This window comes from Alosa alosa, chromosome 4 (genome assembly GCF_017589495.1).
Source record: "Alosa alosa isolate M-15738 ecotype Scorff River chromosome 4, AALO_Geno_1.1, whole genome shotgun sequence".
NCBI classification, from domain to species: Eukaryota; Metazoa; Chordata; class Actinopteri; order Clupeiformes; family Clupeidae; genus Alosa; species Alosa alosa.
The window spans coordinates 14,611,549-14,629,385 of record NC_063192.1 but is presented as its reverse complement, the minus strand read 5'-3'; the positions used below and the strand labels follow the sequence as shown (position 1 = coordinate 14,629,385).

The following is a 17,837-nucleotide window of genomic DNA, read 5'->3' as shown; positions in this document are numbered from 1 at the left end:
GTAGATGAACAATCTACCCAGTTAAAGTACAGGCCAGTGGACAATGTCAACAATCTGGAAATCACATTGAATTATTTAAATAGCGGCCAATGGAGGCCTGGACAAAATGAGTTGTTAAATCTGTTTGCCCTGCATGTTTAGAATTATTTCTGCGGCCAGACGTTGAAACTTGTGAGAGACAACTTGGGATTTTTTTTTCCGTCTCTGCACTGATATGCAATATCATATTTAGCCTGCAGGGGGCACTAACTACTCTCTGAATATACAACACTATCAACTTGCCATTATGGTGCTTCACAACACGTTAACCATGGTGTTTGGAGCCTTCATGTCTTGCACCTGTTTACGATCGAAGCAGCTTAAATCACAGGTTAACTGTGTGTGTTACATATTTTACAGTGTTTGGTCTGGTGAGCTTGGTGTCTTTTCTGAAAGCACAGTGACACGAATTACACACAGTTTCATCTTTATGCTTTCATTTTATGTTTGGCTAGGAGTTATTATTCACCACATTTGGCTGGTTTTTACTGGAAGGTCAGATTTTTAGACATCCATCTCATGGTTATCAATATCTCAGTCCACTAGACATGAAGTGATCAAAGGCTCCACCAGAGTAAACAAATCGAAAATGAAGACACAACACATTGATCTAAAACGTTTTGGTAAATACAATTGTGATAAATATGAGTTGTGATGGTGTTTAAAGCAAATAGTAAAATCCATTGAGTGTCACTGCCATCAATACCACCCTAACCATATTTTGATGGGAGACAATGATTCTCGTATAAGTATGCATCAATAATTTTTAATGGTGGACAGACCACTGACCTCAGCATCGTAACAAAGCAGACCATCGGCTACCACAACTGTTTTAATCAGCAGCCTTGTGAATGTACATTGCATAAAAAAGGGACAGCTTTGAGGTCAGTGCCATCATGAACCTGAATGCACCATACAGCCGTTTCAACCAGCCACAAGCTGGGAGGTCAGCACGGACACGGGAACATCCCTCCGGCCGCAGGGGAGTCGGACTAGCTGATGAATTTATGATTTATCCACCCCTGTTATGGGTCTGTCCCCTAGGCTGAGCCTCTTACTCATAAAGTTTATGTTGTCCATAAACTCCACAGAGATACAGAGCAACCCGACCCGACTGCTGGGGCACGGAGACGCGGGGCTCACTTTCCCACAGGGCTAGCTGATGAATTTACGAGCTGTACTATGTTCCCTCCCTCGTAGCAGTTGCTCCAGTCTCCAGCTTTTTTATTAGCATGCAATGTAGCACTATGGCTGCGTGGCATGCCTGACCGAGTGAGGATGTAGTGCTTGTTCCATGTCCCCTGTGTGTCGTCTCACGTTGCCCGCCTGCTTCTCCTAGTCCGCTCCAGCCTGCAGAAGCAGCAGTCTCTGCCAGTGCGTCCCATAATCCCTCTGGTGGCACGCATCTCTGATCAGAACGCCTCCGGTGCGCCACCCATGACCGTGCGGGAGAAGAGCCGCCTGGATAAGTTCCGGCAACTTCTGGCCAGCCCCAACACTGACCTAGGTGAGTTTCAGTTACCAGGAACTACTTTTCAGTTACCAGGAACTACTTTAACACAGTTCCCTTAACATGCCTTTATATATAGGTGACACATTTCTGCACTAAAACAATAAACATGCCAGTAGCTAAGTACTAATAGTGTTTTATGTGCAGAAGTGGCAATCAGGCTGTTAGCATTGCCACCCACAAGCCAACTTTCTAGAGTCGGCTGACTTGTAGAGCTGTGTGTGCCAGAAATAGCCCGTTCTCTATCTGTCACTGTTTCTGTCTCTAACAATCTGCCTTCCTCTCTGTCACTTTCTGTCTATCCGTCTCTCTCTTTCTCATTTCGGCTTACTTTCATTTGTTCTCTCTCTCTGTTTTCTCTCAGTTTCACATCTTATTTTTCTGTCACAGTCCCTTCTCTTGTTTATGGTAGCCCTGTTTTCACTGTTCTCTCTCTCTTTCTCTCTCTCCCTTTCTCTCCCTTTCTCTCCCTTTCTCTCTCTCTCTCTCTCTCTCTCTCTCTCTCTCTCTCTCTCTCTCTCTCTCTCTCTCCACCGATGCTTTCTGCCCGGGCCTCCTTTGTGCCCAGTATTCTTCCACTGCTGGGCTGGCCAGTGGCAGTCCTAGAATGCTCACTCCCAGTAGTCTTGCACCCTCCTGCCTTTTTAATCTCTGTACTCTTCCCGTTGTCTCTCTGCCATGTCTCTCTCTCTCTCTCTCTCTCTCTCTCCATCTGTTTCTCTGTGTCCTCCTTGGCCACCCCTCTGCTCCTCTTCCTCTCTCTGTCTCTGTGAAGTGAATCTGGCAGTGTTGCTCCCACCACACACTTTGGCTCTCTGAGTCGCACACTCGCCTCTCCGCCTCTCGTCACTTTCGCGGGACTGGCTGACGTCTCTCTCGGCCCCCCATTACTTCCGTTCTTCCGCTCTCTCTCTCTTTCTCTCTCTCTCTCTCTCTCTCTCTCTCTCTCTCTCTCTCTCTCTCTCTGTCTCTGGCTCTCTCTTTCGCTGTCATTCTTTCTGTCTCTATCTCTTCCCGGATCTGTCTGTCTGTCTCTATTGTGTGTTGTCTCTCTCTCTCTCTCTGCCTTTCTCTTTCTTTCTGTTCTCCACACACTCCCCCAGTCTCATGCTGTGGACACCTTCTGTTCTATGGGCTTCCTTCCCTCCATCTCAATGGATTCTGACAGCGCTTTCACACACACCTACAAGCTTGTCAGCCGCCGGAACACGCACGTGTGTGTGTGTGCGTGTGTGTGTTCAGCAGAGCGCAGCAGCTGTAATGATCTCACCAAACAAAAAGCTCCTACTCAAGCCGGAATTGAAATTGAAGTGTAAGGCTTTTAGGTTTTATCACCGGCTAACAAATTCCCTTCTTCGTGAGTGACAGAACAGATGCCGTCGGCAGACTGCGTGGTCTAGTCAAGTGAATCAGTGCCTACGTGGGTTTTCCGTTTGGACGCAGAACGTACACAACGAAACCGCGCCAACACACTTACATCCTGTAGTACACACACCCACAGACAAAAACGCAGAAGCACAATTTCTCCCAACAATGTGTCACTGCAGAATATAAAAAAAAAAGCTCCAGCATTTGGCCAGCTTTTACCCCATAGTTGTGGCCCAGACGACTGCGGTGACTGCGCGTGGTGTTCCCTATCAGTCCCCATCTTAATATGAGCCGAAGTGTAATGAAAGTCATTGACTTGCCCACGTATCCCCGGGCCCCATCTTAATGGATAATAATCTCTGCAGATAGTGCGTGGGGGCTGCGGCAATTACGCGTCCACGCTGGGTGTAATCAAATGCCTTCATCAGGGGCCTCAGTGCCAGCCTGCACCGGCTGCCAGAGCAAGGCACACCTTAGGAAATTAAATGTTTGAAATGCAAGAGAGGCTTTAAATTGAAAGTGCACACACATACGCACGCATGCGTGCACACACACACATACTCTCTCTCGCACAAACATACACAAACACACATATACACACATACGCAAGCATGTAGATGAATACAAAGACATATTAACAAAGACATAAATGCATGCAATGGTGTACACACACACACGCACACGCACAACACACATTATACACAAAGATTGTGTAATGTGCTATGTACTTTCTAGACCATGTGGGGGAGCTAAAGAATCATGAACGCTGGAAATGTAATGCCTCCAAAGTCTCTGGCCTGCATGTTGGTCATGTGTTTTTGTGATTGGATCATCTTGTGCACAGAACACCACAAAGTGGTTCTACCTGTGTATTCTGATTAGATTGCCATTGGCTAGATTGGAACAGCAATGTCATCTGTATCCATTAACCATATTGGTTGTTTGTGCCACTGAAAGAGAATGTATATCTGTGCCGAGGTGGCATCTGTGCTTGTGTGGTGGTGGGGGTGGTAGTGGTGGGGACCCTCAGGGGGTTGTGTGCTGTGTGAAGTTGTTGTCTCTTGTTCATCTCAAATCTCTCTCCATCTTTCATCCACGTGTGTGGGCGTGCACATGTATGTATGTATGTATGTATGTATGTATGTATGTGCCTTGGATATGTGCCTCTAGCGTGTGTGTGTTGTGTGTATGTGTTCCCTTTACTTTTCCCATGTGTTTGTATCATGCACAGCTGTATGCAGGCATTTCGTGTGTGTGTGTGTGTGTGTTTGTGTGTACGTGGGTGTAAACATGTGTGTCCCTATATGTGGTTGTGTTATCGAACTTTCCTGATGTTCATGGGTGAAATTGTGGATATTGCCATGGATTTGTGTGTGTATATAAATGTGTGTGTGTGTGTGTGTGTGTTATTTTCCCCTCATGTTTTCATCTGTCCGTGTACCTTTTCTGCAGAGGAGCTTCGGAAGCACAGCTGGTCGGGGATCCCTCGGGAGGTGCGGCCAATCACCTGGAGGCTGCTATCGGTGAGCACCCCACCCCACCCACCGGCTCTGCCTTTCTCCCTCCCTCCCTCCCCCTGCCCCAACCCAGCCCCCTGCGCTTGAAATAGACCCCTTTCAACTCGCTGACATTCACTTTAGAATAAAGCCACCACTCGGGACTAGCAGAGGTGGGGCCACCATCTGGAACATGCCCACTGTTGATGCACTTGTTTCCCCCAAAAGCTCCATTTGTCAGTTTTTATTAGCCAAATGCCTATCAAAAACATGGTCACCAAAGCACACACACACACACACACACAAACACACACCATGTCCCCCCTAAAGTGCGCGCTGGCCTTAAAAGTGCAGCTGACACCAGAGATGTGACTGGCAGAATTCGCAGGCACAGGCAGCATGATGGGCACAGGCGGGCAGGCTGGCACTCAGGCTGGCACTCGGGTAGCTCTTATCGGACTCAGCAGCAGCCTCAGGGCAGGCGGGGCAGAAAGTCGCAAAGGACATGAATCAGCAGAGCAGCAGGCTGCCGCCGCCGCCGCCGCAGCGGCCAATGGGAGCACCCGGAAATGAGAATTGCTGTATGTAGATGAGTAAATGAGAGAGAAAGTCTGCAGGTGTGTGAGTGTGAGAGAAGAAGGTAGGCTCAGACCGATAGACCAGTTAAACCAGACTACACACACACACACACACACACACACACACACACACACACCCTTGCAGGCACCTCACTACCCCTGTTCCAAGGTGTGGGTGTGGCCAGCTCAGCATGGCACACCTCACACACACAGTGCAGAGGTCCCTCTAAGCCATTTAACCTGCCTGAGGACAGATCAGAGAGAGAATTAGCCTCCAGTGTTTCTTATGATTTTTATTCCTGAGATTCCCGGGACAATTAGATCCACACCCCCACAGAGGTACAATACTCAGACAGCTCTGTTGATCCCCCACCCACCCACATAGAGGATTTGGCCATCTCTTCCTCTAGTTAGCATAGCCTTGGAGGCTGACTGCATAGATGAATGAGCAAATTGTAGCCTTATAGTGTTCACACTTGCGATAAGTGTATGGATATACAGTACATATGCAGAGCACTGTATAAGAGCTTTGGCAATGTGCAGTCACTCAGATATACTGAGCCCATCTGCCTTCTGGTAAGAGATGCACTAATGTGGAATATGTGAAAGATTTTTTACTTAATATTCCTCTAACAACTTGTCTGCACGCATGAGGGAACCCGTAATTAGTTTAAGCATCATCATTCACTTAGTGCTAAACAGGAGCAAGCTTTGGGGTGGATGTGTGTGGTGTTGGTGTTTGGATGGGATTTTCTGGATCAAGTGCCCAGAAATATGTCTTTACATTCACACACTCTGGTGAATTCGCTTTTTGAGAGTGAAGAGGAGGAGAACAGAATGAAAGATTATGAAATAAACAAGTGAGTTGGAGGTGTTGTTGGGGGGGGGTGTTAGTGAAGTGATGCAGAGAGAGAGAGAGAGAGAGAGAGAGTTCTCTCATGTGCCAGCTGCATGTTCGGTCAGACAACAGCCCTGGCACAGCCTGGCACCGTTTCCATGGGTGAGTGGGTGCGAGGAATATGCAGAAGGCCCGCGCTGCCTCAGATTTGGGTTCTTATTATTGGTTTTGTTTTTAATATAATCAGAATGCAGTGGTGGAAGGATTAACTAATCGCAGAAATAGGGATGAACAAGCAAGAAGACTGCAGGCGTCTTGTTGCAAGAAAGGATGGGTTACTTTGTGTGTGTGTGTGATCCATCTGTGTGTGTGTGGGAGAAAGTGCAAGTCTGTTTTGTTTTGTTCCGTGTGAGCATGTATGTGCGTGTGTGTGAGCATGTGTGTATTGAGCATTTCTGTCTGTGTGATCCATCTGCGTGTGTGGGGGAGAGAGAATGTGTGTGTGTGTGTGATCCATCTGTGTGTGTGTGGGAGAAAGTGCGAGTCTGTTTTGTTTTTTTGGTCCATGTGAGCATGTATGTATGTTTGTGTGTGTATTGAGTGTTTCTGTCTGTGTGATCCATTTGTGTGTGGGGGACCGAGAATGTGTGTGTGTGTGTGTGTGTGTGTGTGTGTGTGTGTGTGTGTGAGAGTGTGAGAGAGAGAGACAAGCTGGCCTTGAACAAGGTGTAACTGTGTCCTTTCTGTGTCCGTCTCCAGGGCTACCTCCCTGCCAACATGGAGCGCAGGGAGCAGGTGCTTCAGAGGAAGAGGGAGGAGTACTTCGGCTTTATAGAGCAGTACTACCACTCGCGCACAGATGAGCACCACAGAGACACCTACAGACAGGTGAGGAGGCACACCTGAGGCAGTGATGCAGACACACACATATACAAATTAACTTAGATATAACATTACAGATGTGTGACAGACATGCATGCACACAAAACATTGTCATGCCACCGGTGCACACACACACACACACACACACACACACACACCTCCGAGACACTAGCCAGGTGACTCATCAACAGATTTGCTCCCTGTGTTTGTGTGTGTGTGTGTGTGTGTGTGTGTGTGTGCGCGCGCGCGCGCGCACATGCATTAGTGTGTGGGAAACGCTCTCACCTGAATCTTGGACAATTAGTGGTTCTGGTATTTTAACTTGAGCCAACACCCACCCCTAGCTGATAATCCTGGCGGTGAAAGAGAAATAATTACGCAACAGATTGAAGCAGACAGTTTGCTCAGTGCTGTCAGTGGATGAGTTATTATGGCCGGACGGCCCTGTCCGCTTCAATAGTTGCATAAGAGCAATTATTGAAGATTACCTGCCCTGTCTCCTAACCAATGCTAAAGAAAGGAAGAAGAACTCCTACACGACATGTGCCAAAGTCTTGTTACTGTCTTATCTTGTCCTGAGAACATTCTAGAAGCTTCTTCTTCCTTTCTTCTCTCTCTCTCTCTATCTCTCTCTCTCCCTCATGTTTGGAGGTCGCCTCTTAAGTTTTTAATGGCATGTCCGTGCCTGCCGCCTTGTCTCTCAGCCTCGCCCTCAGTCAGGGGAGCCGCCGGAGCTGCTTTCTCATTCAGCGCAGAGTGCCGCCCCTCTGAATGTCGCGGCTGCCACTCCACCTGGGGGTCAGAGATCATCCGCTGCGGGCGAGCTCACAGCCTTGTTGACATTTTGACTGCTCCCTTTTTCTTTCCTTTAAAACAGCGGGTGTTTCATTATTCATTATCTTTAGTCAGAATATTTTTTTTGAAAGGGGTGTGTGTGTGTGTGTGGTTGGCATCCTGCAACCTTTGAAATATTTAGTGCATGTGAAGGTTTAGAGAGGTTGTTCACATGTTTTTTTGGTAAAAGGAAGTAGGGTGGGCATGTTGCAGAAACCTCCCTTGTATAGGCATTACGCGGGGCTTTATCTACTGTCAGAGATACACCCAACTCAGTAGCAACACATGAAAGCGAAGCGCGTCAGCTGAAGCGTGAACCAGGCTGACACCGAGAGAGAAAGCCTCTAGTAAAGTGAAGCCTCCTCTCCTGTTCTTTGCTTCTCTTCTCTCCTCTCTCCTCTCATTGTGTAATAAATGAGCTTGGCTCCAATCGATATGCTTACAGGCTGTGAAACTCCAGTTAATGACGCAAGACCAGGGAGCCTCGATAGGTCTTTGCTGTTTCCTCACCGATCTGTTTGCCGTTGCCCCCACCCTCACCTTCACTATTCCCCACACCCACCCTCTCCTCCTTTGAGATGATTTGACCACCCCTTTCCCCCACCTTAAGTCACAAGAGGTATGGGGGGGGGGGGAGCAGCACTCTAATACCCCTCTAATCTGATCTGGGCCTGCAAAGGGCGCCATTGCCGACCCCCTACCCCCCCTCCAGTCCCCAGACACCAATGTGCACAAGCAGACTGCAAGCTGCCCCACATGTACCCTACCAATCAGAGCTCTGGTAAATGAAGGAGTGGGGATGAGAGGGAGAGAGAGCGAGAACAATGACATCAGTGATGAAAGGAGAGGGAGTAGAACAGAGGAAGGAGAGGAATTAAAAAGAGGTATGATTGAGAGGGAGAGAGAGATGAGGGGGGACAACAGAGAGAGCTAATAAGAGGGTGAGGGAGCGAGGGGGGGGGGGAAAGGAAAAGGAGGGGAGGTCAGGTTTTGGCCTGACCGTGTGGAATGGCTATTTTTATGAGGAAGCCATGGTTCATGTACAGCTTGTTATGAAAACAGGGGATCAATAGGGACTGGTTCAGGCTGTGATGGATCTCTCGAATTACCTGTAAGCGTAAAGGTTCATAACTCAATTCCATGCTCATGCTTTTCCTATCGATCGCCGGCCCTTAATTTTCGCCAGGAAACATATCTGTTTGGGATTTGCGGGGTGAATGGTAATGCTGTGTTTGTGCGGCTGCTGCTTGTTTTTGCAGATCCACATCGACATCCCAAGGACGAACCCCTTAATCCCTCTCTTCCAGCAGCCACTGGTGCAAGAGGTGAGTTTCCCCCTCTCCCCTCTTCCTCTCCTGCTTGTCTTCCACGTTTCTTCTCCTTTCTTCACGTGCCCTTCATATCCTCATTGGCTAATCTGTCCTGTCCTCTCTCCAGCGTGTCTCCTTCTCCACCTCTTTTTCCCTTCTCCTCCTCTTCCAGATTGCCCCTAATCGCCCTTTCCTCCCCTCCGCTACGGTCTCTCCTCCTCCTCCTCTCCTCCTTGAGTCGCATCTGTCAGCGTAACTTCTAGTTGTCCTCTCCTCCCTCCTCCGTCTGCCTTTTCTTCCTTCTCACACACTTCTGCTTATCTCTCTTGTATTCTCTCAATCTGCTCCCTCTCTTCCTACTCCTCCTCTTCACATACACCCCAAGTCACCCGTCCCCCCACCTCTCCATTTTTCCATCCCTCCATTCCTCCTCCTCCTCCTCTTCCTCATCTGTTTCTTCTCCTCCCTCATACCTCCTCTGCATTTTAATCCTCATCCTGGCGTCTCTCTCTCTCTCTCTCTCTCCTCCAGCTCTCCAGGGTAGCCTTTACTGCTTGGCCTCACCCGTGGCGTTCCCTCGGCTACGCTCCGCTCCGCTTTCGCCTCCTGTCCGTGAGCGCTCCCCTTTCTTCCCCAAAAGGTCTCTCAGTGTCACGGCGGCAGGCAGCGTTTGCTCCCGCATACCTCTCGCCGGGCCGGAGAGCACCAAGGTCACTGGGGTGAAACGCCAGACAGCCCTGGGCCTGATAAACATTTCAGCTCGAGCCGTGCTGTGTGTTCTATGGAGAGGGAAAATGCCTGTCAAACTGCTGAATGTGGTTGTAGAGCCTGACACAACTGATATGATGAGATATTTAGGCCGGCGATTGTAGTAGGTGTCGATGCTGGCGCAGTCGGAGTGATTCTCCTGTCCCTGTTTCCAAAGGCACTAGCAGTACTGTGTCTTCGATTTGTCTCATGTACACATTTTGTCCTTGGGCTTCGTGTAGACCTATAGAATGACTGTGACTGTGGTTCAGCAACCTGCTGAACAGAGTGTGACTTTTTATCCACAGCCCAGAGCGATGATGGGCATTTGCTAGTGCTGCATAGCAATTTTAATCATACCATCACGGTAGACAGAAATTAGGGGTGCGTCGGACCATCGGTGAACCGTGACCTCTATGGACCAACACTGGCGGTTCGACACACTGGTGGCCCGTGGGTTGATTGTAGATTTTAAATAGCAGAGATAAAATACAGCATTAAAAAGAAAGCAACGTTTTTCTCTCTTCCTCCTTTTTTTTTGCTGATCCAAAAAAAAACAATCCAATCCGTGACTCAAAACCTTAATAGGATGTGAACCGTGAGTTTGGTGGTCCGTTGCACCCTTAACAAAAATGAAGCATTCCTACCACTTGAGTTAAGAAAGAGAAAACATTCTTGCCATCCAGTAGTGTGCTTACATGTATAATTAGTCATTTAACATTTGAATTTCATCACATTTAGTTGAGTGCATATATGCTGTCAGTGTGTATTGGACTGGGGAATCAAACACTTGCTAGTGCTGTTGCCTTGCAGCTTAGCTGCAGGACCACTGAGTTACAGCCAGGATCCCTGTGTACTTTACCAGCTGTCCTGGAGATGCTGTCTTTGTATTGCAGCCACGTTGGCTAATAGCTGAGCTGTGGAGGTACTGATACTCAGCTGTTGGACACTCTCTTCTGCTGAAGTTTCACACAGTGGGGAGCCTCTGTCTTGGTTTCTCTCTCTCTCTCTCTCTCTCTCTCTCTCTGTCTCTCTCTCTGTCTCTCTCTCTCTTTGTCTCTCTCTCTCTCTTTGTCTCTCTCTCTCTCTCTCTCTCTCTCTCTCCACTCCCCCGGTGTTCCCCGTCCTCAGATCCATACATTGCTTCTCCCACTGGGCTGTTTGAACCCCTCATTGAGTCAGGAGGTTTGGGTTTGTCTATAAACCACACGCACTGTAGCTTTGACTCTTGGAAAGGGAAGCTTTTTTTCTGTAATTGATTTTTTCCCACCAGCCAAGAGGCATTGTTTTACTGGTCCTGTAAAGATGTGCATAGGCACGCATGAACAAATAAACAAACATGCACATATCAAAACACACTCTGAGAGACTCTGACACACACACACACACACATACACACACACACATACAGTGAAGGCGTAGCTGTCAAGAGTCTTGCAGGAGTCCCGTCCTTGTCGCGCTTGTTTCCGACTTTTTTGTCACAGCTCTCCAGCATGGATGTCCCCCCCCCCCAGATAGAGCGCCACACTGCTCTGCATTATGTATCGGGCGCTCTGCATATTACATGAGCGTAAAGTGTCATCATAAGAGATGAAAGGTGCACCTCGTCTGTCGCTGCCGCAGCTGCCACCGACGCCCCCACCGCAACCGCAACCGCCCACGCTTTTGCTCCTGGTGCATGCTGGTACTCCTCACACCAGCAGAGAGTGCTGTGGCTGCTTGGAGAGCCAGTGCCTGTCCCACCACCACCACCACCACCACCTCCTCTGCCATCCACCGGTTAAAGCAAAAAAAAAAATATCTCAAATACTCCTCCATAGCTCCAACACTGCCTATTTTGAGAGACGTGGCAAAGTAGCATGACTGGGCCTTTTCAGTGCTAAGCTCAGTGTATTAACAGTGCTCGTGTTGCTGTTGTTACTGCTGTTGTTGGGTCAGTTTGGTGACCATGTATGTGTGTATGTATGTATGTATGTATGCAGAGCCGCTGCCTTGTGCCGGCTGTGTGTTATGATAAGCGTCCACAGACGAGGCCAGTGCCTCTAATGGTAGAGTGTGTGTTGTAGACAAAAACATCTGCCTAAGTAAACAGGGTCTTTATTTATTTATTTATTTATTTATTTATTTATTTAGATTCAGCATATCATGTTTTCCAACATCAAAGCAGTCCCAAATGGAACGCAGGGGGAAGGCAGCAAGTTATTATTCCCTTCTTTTTTTCAGATGCCTGACGTTCGTGTTACATTTTGCCGGCAGCATCGTATATGCCCTTCACAGTGAAGTTGGTGGTGGTGGAAGGGTGGATGTGGGTGGGAGGGGAGGGGTGGGGTGGGGGTTGAAACAAACACAGCATGAAAAGATCTTCAGAGAGGACATTGTTTGCTTTAACATGCTGGTGTGTGTGTGTGTGTGTGTGTGTGTGGGTGTGTGTGTGCGCGTGTGTGCATGTTTGCTGTTCTGTTGTGCAGGTGTTTGAGAGGATCTTGTTCATCTGGGCCATACGTCATCCGGCGAGTGGCTATGTGCAGGGCATCAACGACCTCGTCACCCCCTTCTTCGTGGTGTTCCTGTCGGAGTTTGTGGGTGAGTGTGCATCCCACCCCCCCACCCCACCCCTGATCATGTCCAGCTCATAACAGCCCCCCCCTCCCATCTCTGCCCCCTGAGGAGACCCCCCCCAGATGTAATCATTCAGCACCAGCACCCCAGTCTCCCCATGTTCTCCCTCTCGTCTCTCAGCTCCATCAGTTTCATCATCCTGCACTCTCTGGTAGCGCCGGCTGGCGCCAGGCATATTAAACGCTTGTCCGCGCTCGCAAACATTAGTTTGCATGACATGACAACGGATGCTGGGCTGAGTGATTGAGTGAGTGATTGATTGATGCTCTGCTCTGCTCTGGAGGGATGAGTATTTCTCAGACGGAGATTTTCCTGAAAAGCAATGCAAAGCTTTGCAGCGCAAGGGAGAGTGTGAGCAGTGTGTGTTGTCATCAGCCTGATATGAGCTCTGGGGCCCTGGGCCTTGACCTTGACCTTTTGAGCTTCTAGAGTGGTCTTGTGGACCTGGCATAGCGCAACGCTGTGTGTGTGTGTTGTGTGTGTGTTGTGTGTGTGTGTGTGTGTGTGTGTGTGAGAGAGAAAGAGAGTGAAAATTCTGTACTAGTTGTTTGTCCATATGTGTGACCAACGGTAGAGCCGTGCTAATGGAGAGCAGTGGTCTCTAAGGTTAGTAGAAAGAGGGAGGGAGGAAGCTGAGGTGTGTGTGGGTGTGTGTGTGTGGGTGTGTGTGTGGGAAGGCGTATGATGGGCCTCAGCTCCTCATTGCTATTCCTTCTCACTCTGCGCTTATTTAGTCTGAAGGTTAATTACTTAGAGATAGTTAAGGATTACAGGCGAACAAAGGCAGACAATTGATCCCTTCCCCCGGGTGCCACTCCTGCAATGTCACCAGTTTACACGCGGGGACACAACCCCCAGATTACCTGCGAGCAACGATCGATCCAGACTCCATTCTCTCACTCTCTCTTCTTTTCATTCCCTTTCCCCCCTCTCCCTGTATTCTTTCACTTTCAGCTCTCTCTATCTGTTTCTTTTTCTGTATGCATTTAATTCCCTTTTAGCCTTTTTACTGCTCTCTCTCTCTCTCTCTCTCTCTCTCTCTCTCTCTCTCTCTGTCTCTCTCTCTTTCTTTCTTTCTCTCTCTCTCTCTCTTTCTCGTCCCCTTGATGTCTGTGCGCTTACTTGCTCTCACACACACACTATTTCTCTCTCTCTCTCTGTCTCTCTTTCTCTCTGCCTCATCACTCCTCTCTTCCTCTTCTCTCCTCTCTGAAGCTCATTATTGAAAAGCAGATTTTTCATACTGATGCCCAGCTCCCTGCTCTGCTGTCTGCTGTGTTTTTGCACTTTAATTTGTTTGTTTGTGTGGGTGTGTTTGTGTTTGTGTTTGTGTGTGCTTGTTTTGTTTTTTAGGGTGTCTGTGAGGTGGGAGAAAAACAATCAATGGCATGTAACAGGATCGCGATATCTTTCAGCACAATGGTATAATCATACAGTAGCGTCAAGCGAAGCGTCTATCTATTTATGATTTTAATATTATTTTGTTACGTCTACTGATACATTGATTCTGAAGTCCACAAGATGGCAAAAGACCTTGCTGTTCTTGCACATGACAGCAGAAATTGGAAAAGAAGGAAAGGAGAGCAAATGTACTGCGCCAAGATGGCTGCAGAGATTCAGTAGACATACTGGAACAGCAATCACAATGCTTGTAAAATGTAAAGAACCGTAATCATTTCGTACCATGGCCCAAATATTGTAATCAGGATTGCACCATATCGCCACCTCTTTAACGACCGATTCCCACCTTTTGCATGAGAGAGAGAGAGTGAATGTGTGAATATTCTTGTCACGTACATGTTTGTGTATGTGTCCTTCCTGGACAACGAGTGAGGGAGAATGTGTGTGCACATACAGTATGTATGATTACATGTATGAATGTATACGTGTGTGAGAAAGTATAACAGCCATTCAATCTGGTTGAATGGGCTGTATTGATCCATGGGATTGAGCTGTTTATGGAAGGTTGTGATGGCGCAGCAGAGAGGAGCTCACCCGCTGATCGATGGGCACCAGTGTCTGGTCCACAGGTCACAGCTCAGCTCCACTCTGCAACTCTGCTGCTGAGGGCTCTGCCCCCTGTCTTCAGCACCACCACTCATGGATGATATTCATAGAGACTTCTGGATGGGGGAGGGACAGCTTTAAACAGCCTTCCACACCCTACCTCCACCTCACCCAACCAATCACATCCACCCTACCTCCACCTCACTCAAACATTCACATCCACCCTACATCCACCTCACTCAACCAATCACATCCACCCTACCTCCACCTCACCTAACCAATCATATCCACCCTACCTCCCCGTCACCCAACCAATCACATCCACCCATTACCTCTCTACCCTCTACCACCAACACCACAGCCAACAGTATAGAATCTGTTTTTGCACAGATAATATCTCTGCACTAACAACACTCTACCATAACATCTTACTGCATCATTTCCACAGATGCATACTTTGTTAATGTCAGCTCCCTGCCTGATATCTGAAACCTGATGGATAGACCATAGGCACCTTTTTTGTGTTTTAGTGTTGTGAGTGTTTTTTTTAATTATTCTGTATGTGTTAGTCACAAGCTACTGGGTGCCTACAATTTCTTTGTGATAAATGTAGTACCATCCATCCATCCATCCATCCATCCAACCATCCCCACCCCCCACCCTCCCATAGCATCCCCACCACATACAGAGCAAGCCCACAAAGTCCTCCATTGCTCCCACTGATCGTTCACAGTTCAGTTCCAGGCTTTTGCTTTAATGAAATGGCCCTGCGAACATGACCATCAACATATGTGACTCAGAGGGTGTATAATTCACCAGATCTATTATTAATCAAAAGGTGCCAAGAAAGCCTATGTTGAAGCTAATATGCTTCAGTACAGGGTGGGGATGTATCATCATGGATTTTTCTATGTTATATTGATCTAAAGAAGAATCCTCTTGATATCAGAAGTACATGGATTAGATTGTTTGGGCAATGTAGAAGAGCTTCTGATCTCAGCTCCATAGCTAATCCAGATGCCCTTTCATCTTAGCTACTTATGATATCACTTTCCTCTGAGCAAGTAGATAAAGTATGCACAACCCAGTCTGTTTAGCAGGAAGGCTCAACAGGTGATTCCAACAAAATAGAGTAGACAATATATAGAGAGATGGCAGGCAGCCATACAGTAGGACTGAGCAGCAGAGCCCTTCACCTATCGGTGGTGAAATAAGGTAGTATAGTAGTAGTAGTATTATAGTAGTATTTTGTCTTATCTTGATGCATTTTTGAGGAGTTAGAGGAAGTAGTGTTTTTCAGTCAGGAACATTGCTGACATAGGTAGAGGATATGTGTGGATGTGTGTAGATCACATTTTCAAATGATTGTCACCATGTATCCATGTATTGTGGTGCAGTTCTATAGACAGTATGTTGATGTTTTTTGTAGTTGAAGTAGGTAAAGGCCATGGATGTGCTTTTCCCATGTCTGTGAATGTCTATTGAGCAGGATGGTGGGTATTTTATAAATCTTGTCAGTAAATGTTTGTAGACCTGTGAGTGTTTAAAGGTCACCTCTGTGTGACCCCAATGTTAGAAGGTCATATCTCTAGATGTGTTTAGATCATAGCTGTGAAATGTGTAAAGGTCGGGTCTGTGGATGTTTACACTCTATGGCTATCGTCCTTGGAGGTTGATGGAGTTTGTCTGCGGTTGTGGGTCGGTGTGTGTGTGTGTATACGTTATGTCTGTGGCTGTTTGCTCTACCCAAACATTAGTTGAAGGCATTAGCTCCTACAGCCAGTTTGCTGGAAACAGGAATGCCCTATAAGTCTTAATAGAGCCTATCTTTGGGTGTTTATATGCTATGTACTGTATATGCTATCCACTTGATAGATTCAGTAAACAGAAATGCCTGTGCACAGCCAATACGACAGGTGCTGGTTGATAGCGGGAACATTTGAATGAAAATCAAAAGCTAAACAGTCACTAAATACAGTGTGTAGTGGTTAGATTTTATTTCCATGCATATGGATGTATCAAGCAGGAATTTTTACAGATATTATCTGCAGTTTTACACGTATGGACTACACATGATGGTGGTGATGTTCATCATGTGTATCTAGCTAGCTGTTAATAAAGTAACTATGTAAATGTGAAAAAACTTTATTAGAAGTTCATGTTGTGAAGATTGTTTACCTGAGGCATTGCTTAAGGCGTTAGCTTCTACCGCTAACAGGATGCAAACAGAAGCTTTGTGTATCAACTCCAGCTAAGGTGTGTGTGTGCGCACATTTCTCTATTTGCTTTTATTTGTTTTTCTAATAATTGGCACAGACCTTGCTGTTGCATTTATTTATAAATGGCTTTGTGCCAGAACACCTCCCCAGACTTCACTACCTGAGTGTGATGGGGAGTTGATTTGTAAAAGGAATGTCCAATTCTGTGCTACCCCTCGCTGAGTTGTAGGACTCTCTCTCTCTCTCTCGCTCTCTCTCTCTCTCTCTCTCTCTCTCTCTCTCTCTCTCTCTCTCTCTTCTCTTCTTCTCTTTTCTTTACCCCAATTCCCTCTCCGATTCCTGGCCCCCTCTCTTTCTGTTTTTTTTTCATCTTCTCTTCCTTCACCCCTCCTCATCTCTTTCCCTCCATTTCTCCCTCAATCTGTCTTTGCACGCCTGAGTGGCTATCATGGCCTCCAAATCTTTGTTCTTTTTCTCCTTAGAGAGATCAGCAGAACGAGAGAGAGGGAGAGAATATGAGAGAAGGAGTGAGTGAGGAAGAGAGGGAAAAAAGAAAAAGTGATGGAAAAGGGAGTGAGAGTTATGGTGAAGAAAGAATAAGGGATGGATGGAGGGAGGGAGGGAGAGAGAAATGCTAGACACAAAAGAGGAGGAGGACGAGTGAGTGTGGCAGAGGGAGAAGGAGGGGAGAGAGGAAGGGAGGAGATATTGGCGAGCTCGTGCTGGTTCGATATCAAAGCAGGGCCGCGGGCGGCTTAGTCACCGTGGCCTTTGGTGTGAAGCAGAGCTATTGATGAGTGGAGGATTTGTGAAGTGCAGTGGCCAGGAGTTCTCTCCCAAAGGCCACATCAACTCACTTACCCCATCTAGGACCTCATGAGTGTGTGTGTGTGTGTGTTTGCGTAAGACTCCACAATGCCAAGCAGTGTGCACCTTCTCCTCCGCTGCTACCGCTAATGGACATGAGGACATCCGTAAATACCCTTGAAATGCACTCTCTACAACATTTTGTGGGAGAAAATTTTATTCATGCATTAGCAGACCAGAGCTGTGGTAAACATGACTGTCCCTCTCCACTAAACCCTCCCCAGCTTAATTTGTGCCTGAGTAGTTTAGCTCAGGGTCTGTTTACAGAGCGCCTCAAAGAAGGGTGAACCTGCTGGCCTTGTATATGTGTGTGTGACGGCGGAGCGTAGCGAGCGAGCATTTGGCCCTGACAATGCGGAGGCCTGCGCTGGCTTGAGGCCCTGCAGGGGTGTGGAGAGGGGGCCGCTTTATGCCCGCAAACAGGATTTTCTCCCCCGGCTCCGGCAAGAGGAAGTTTTTTTTTATAGCAGCTTTTCCACCAAACGGCATTAAACTGTGTCCCCGCCGCTGCCACTGCACTGTG

The 17,837-nt window shown here is 47.6% G+C and overlaps 1 protein-coding gene across 2 annotated transcripts in view; it reads left to right on the top strand.

Annotated features, from left to right (window-relative positions):
* The window catches only part of tbc1d22b (TBC1 domain family, member 22B), a 40,260-nt gene that overhangs the window by 4,713 nt on the left and 17,710 nt on the right, over nucleotides 1-17,837 (top strand). For both annotated transcript variants that reach the window (XM_048241106.1, XM_048241107.1), the window contains 5 exons: nucleotides 1,379-1,546; nucleotides 4,370-4,440; nucleotides 6,589-6,717; nucleotides 8,805-8,870; nucleotides 12,071-12,185. In XM_048241106.1, the coding sequence (XP_048097063.1) occupies nucleotides 1,379-1,546; nucleotides 4,370-4,440; nucleotides 6,589-6,717; nucleotides 8,805-8,870; nucleotides 12,071-12,185 (549 nt within the window). The remainder of the gene's footprint in view (nucleotides 1-1,378; nucleotides 1,547-4,369; nucleotides 4,441-6,588; nucleotides 6,718-8,804; nucleotides 8,871-12,070; nucleotides 12,186-17,837) is intronic.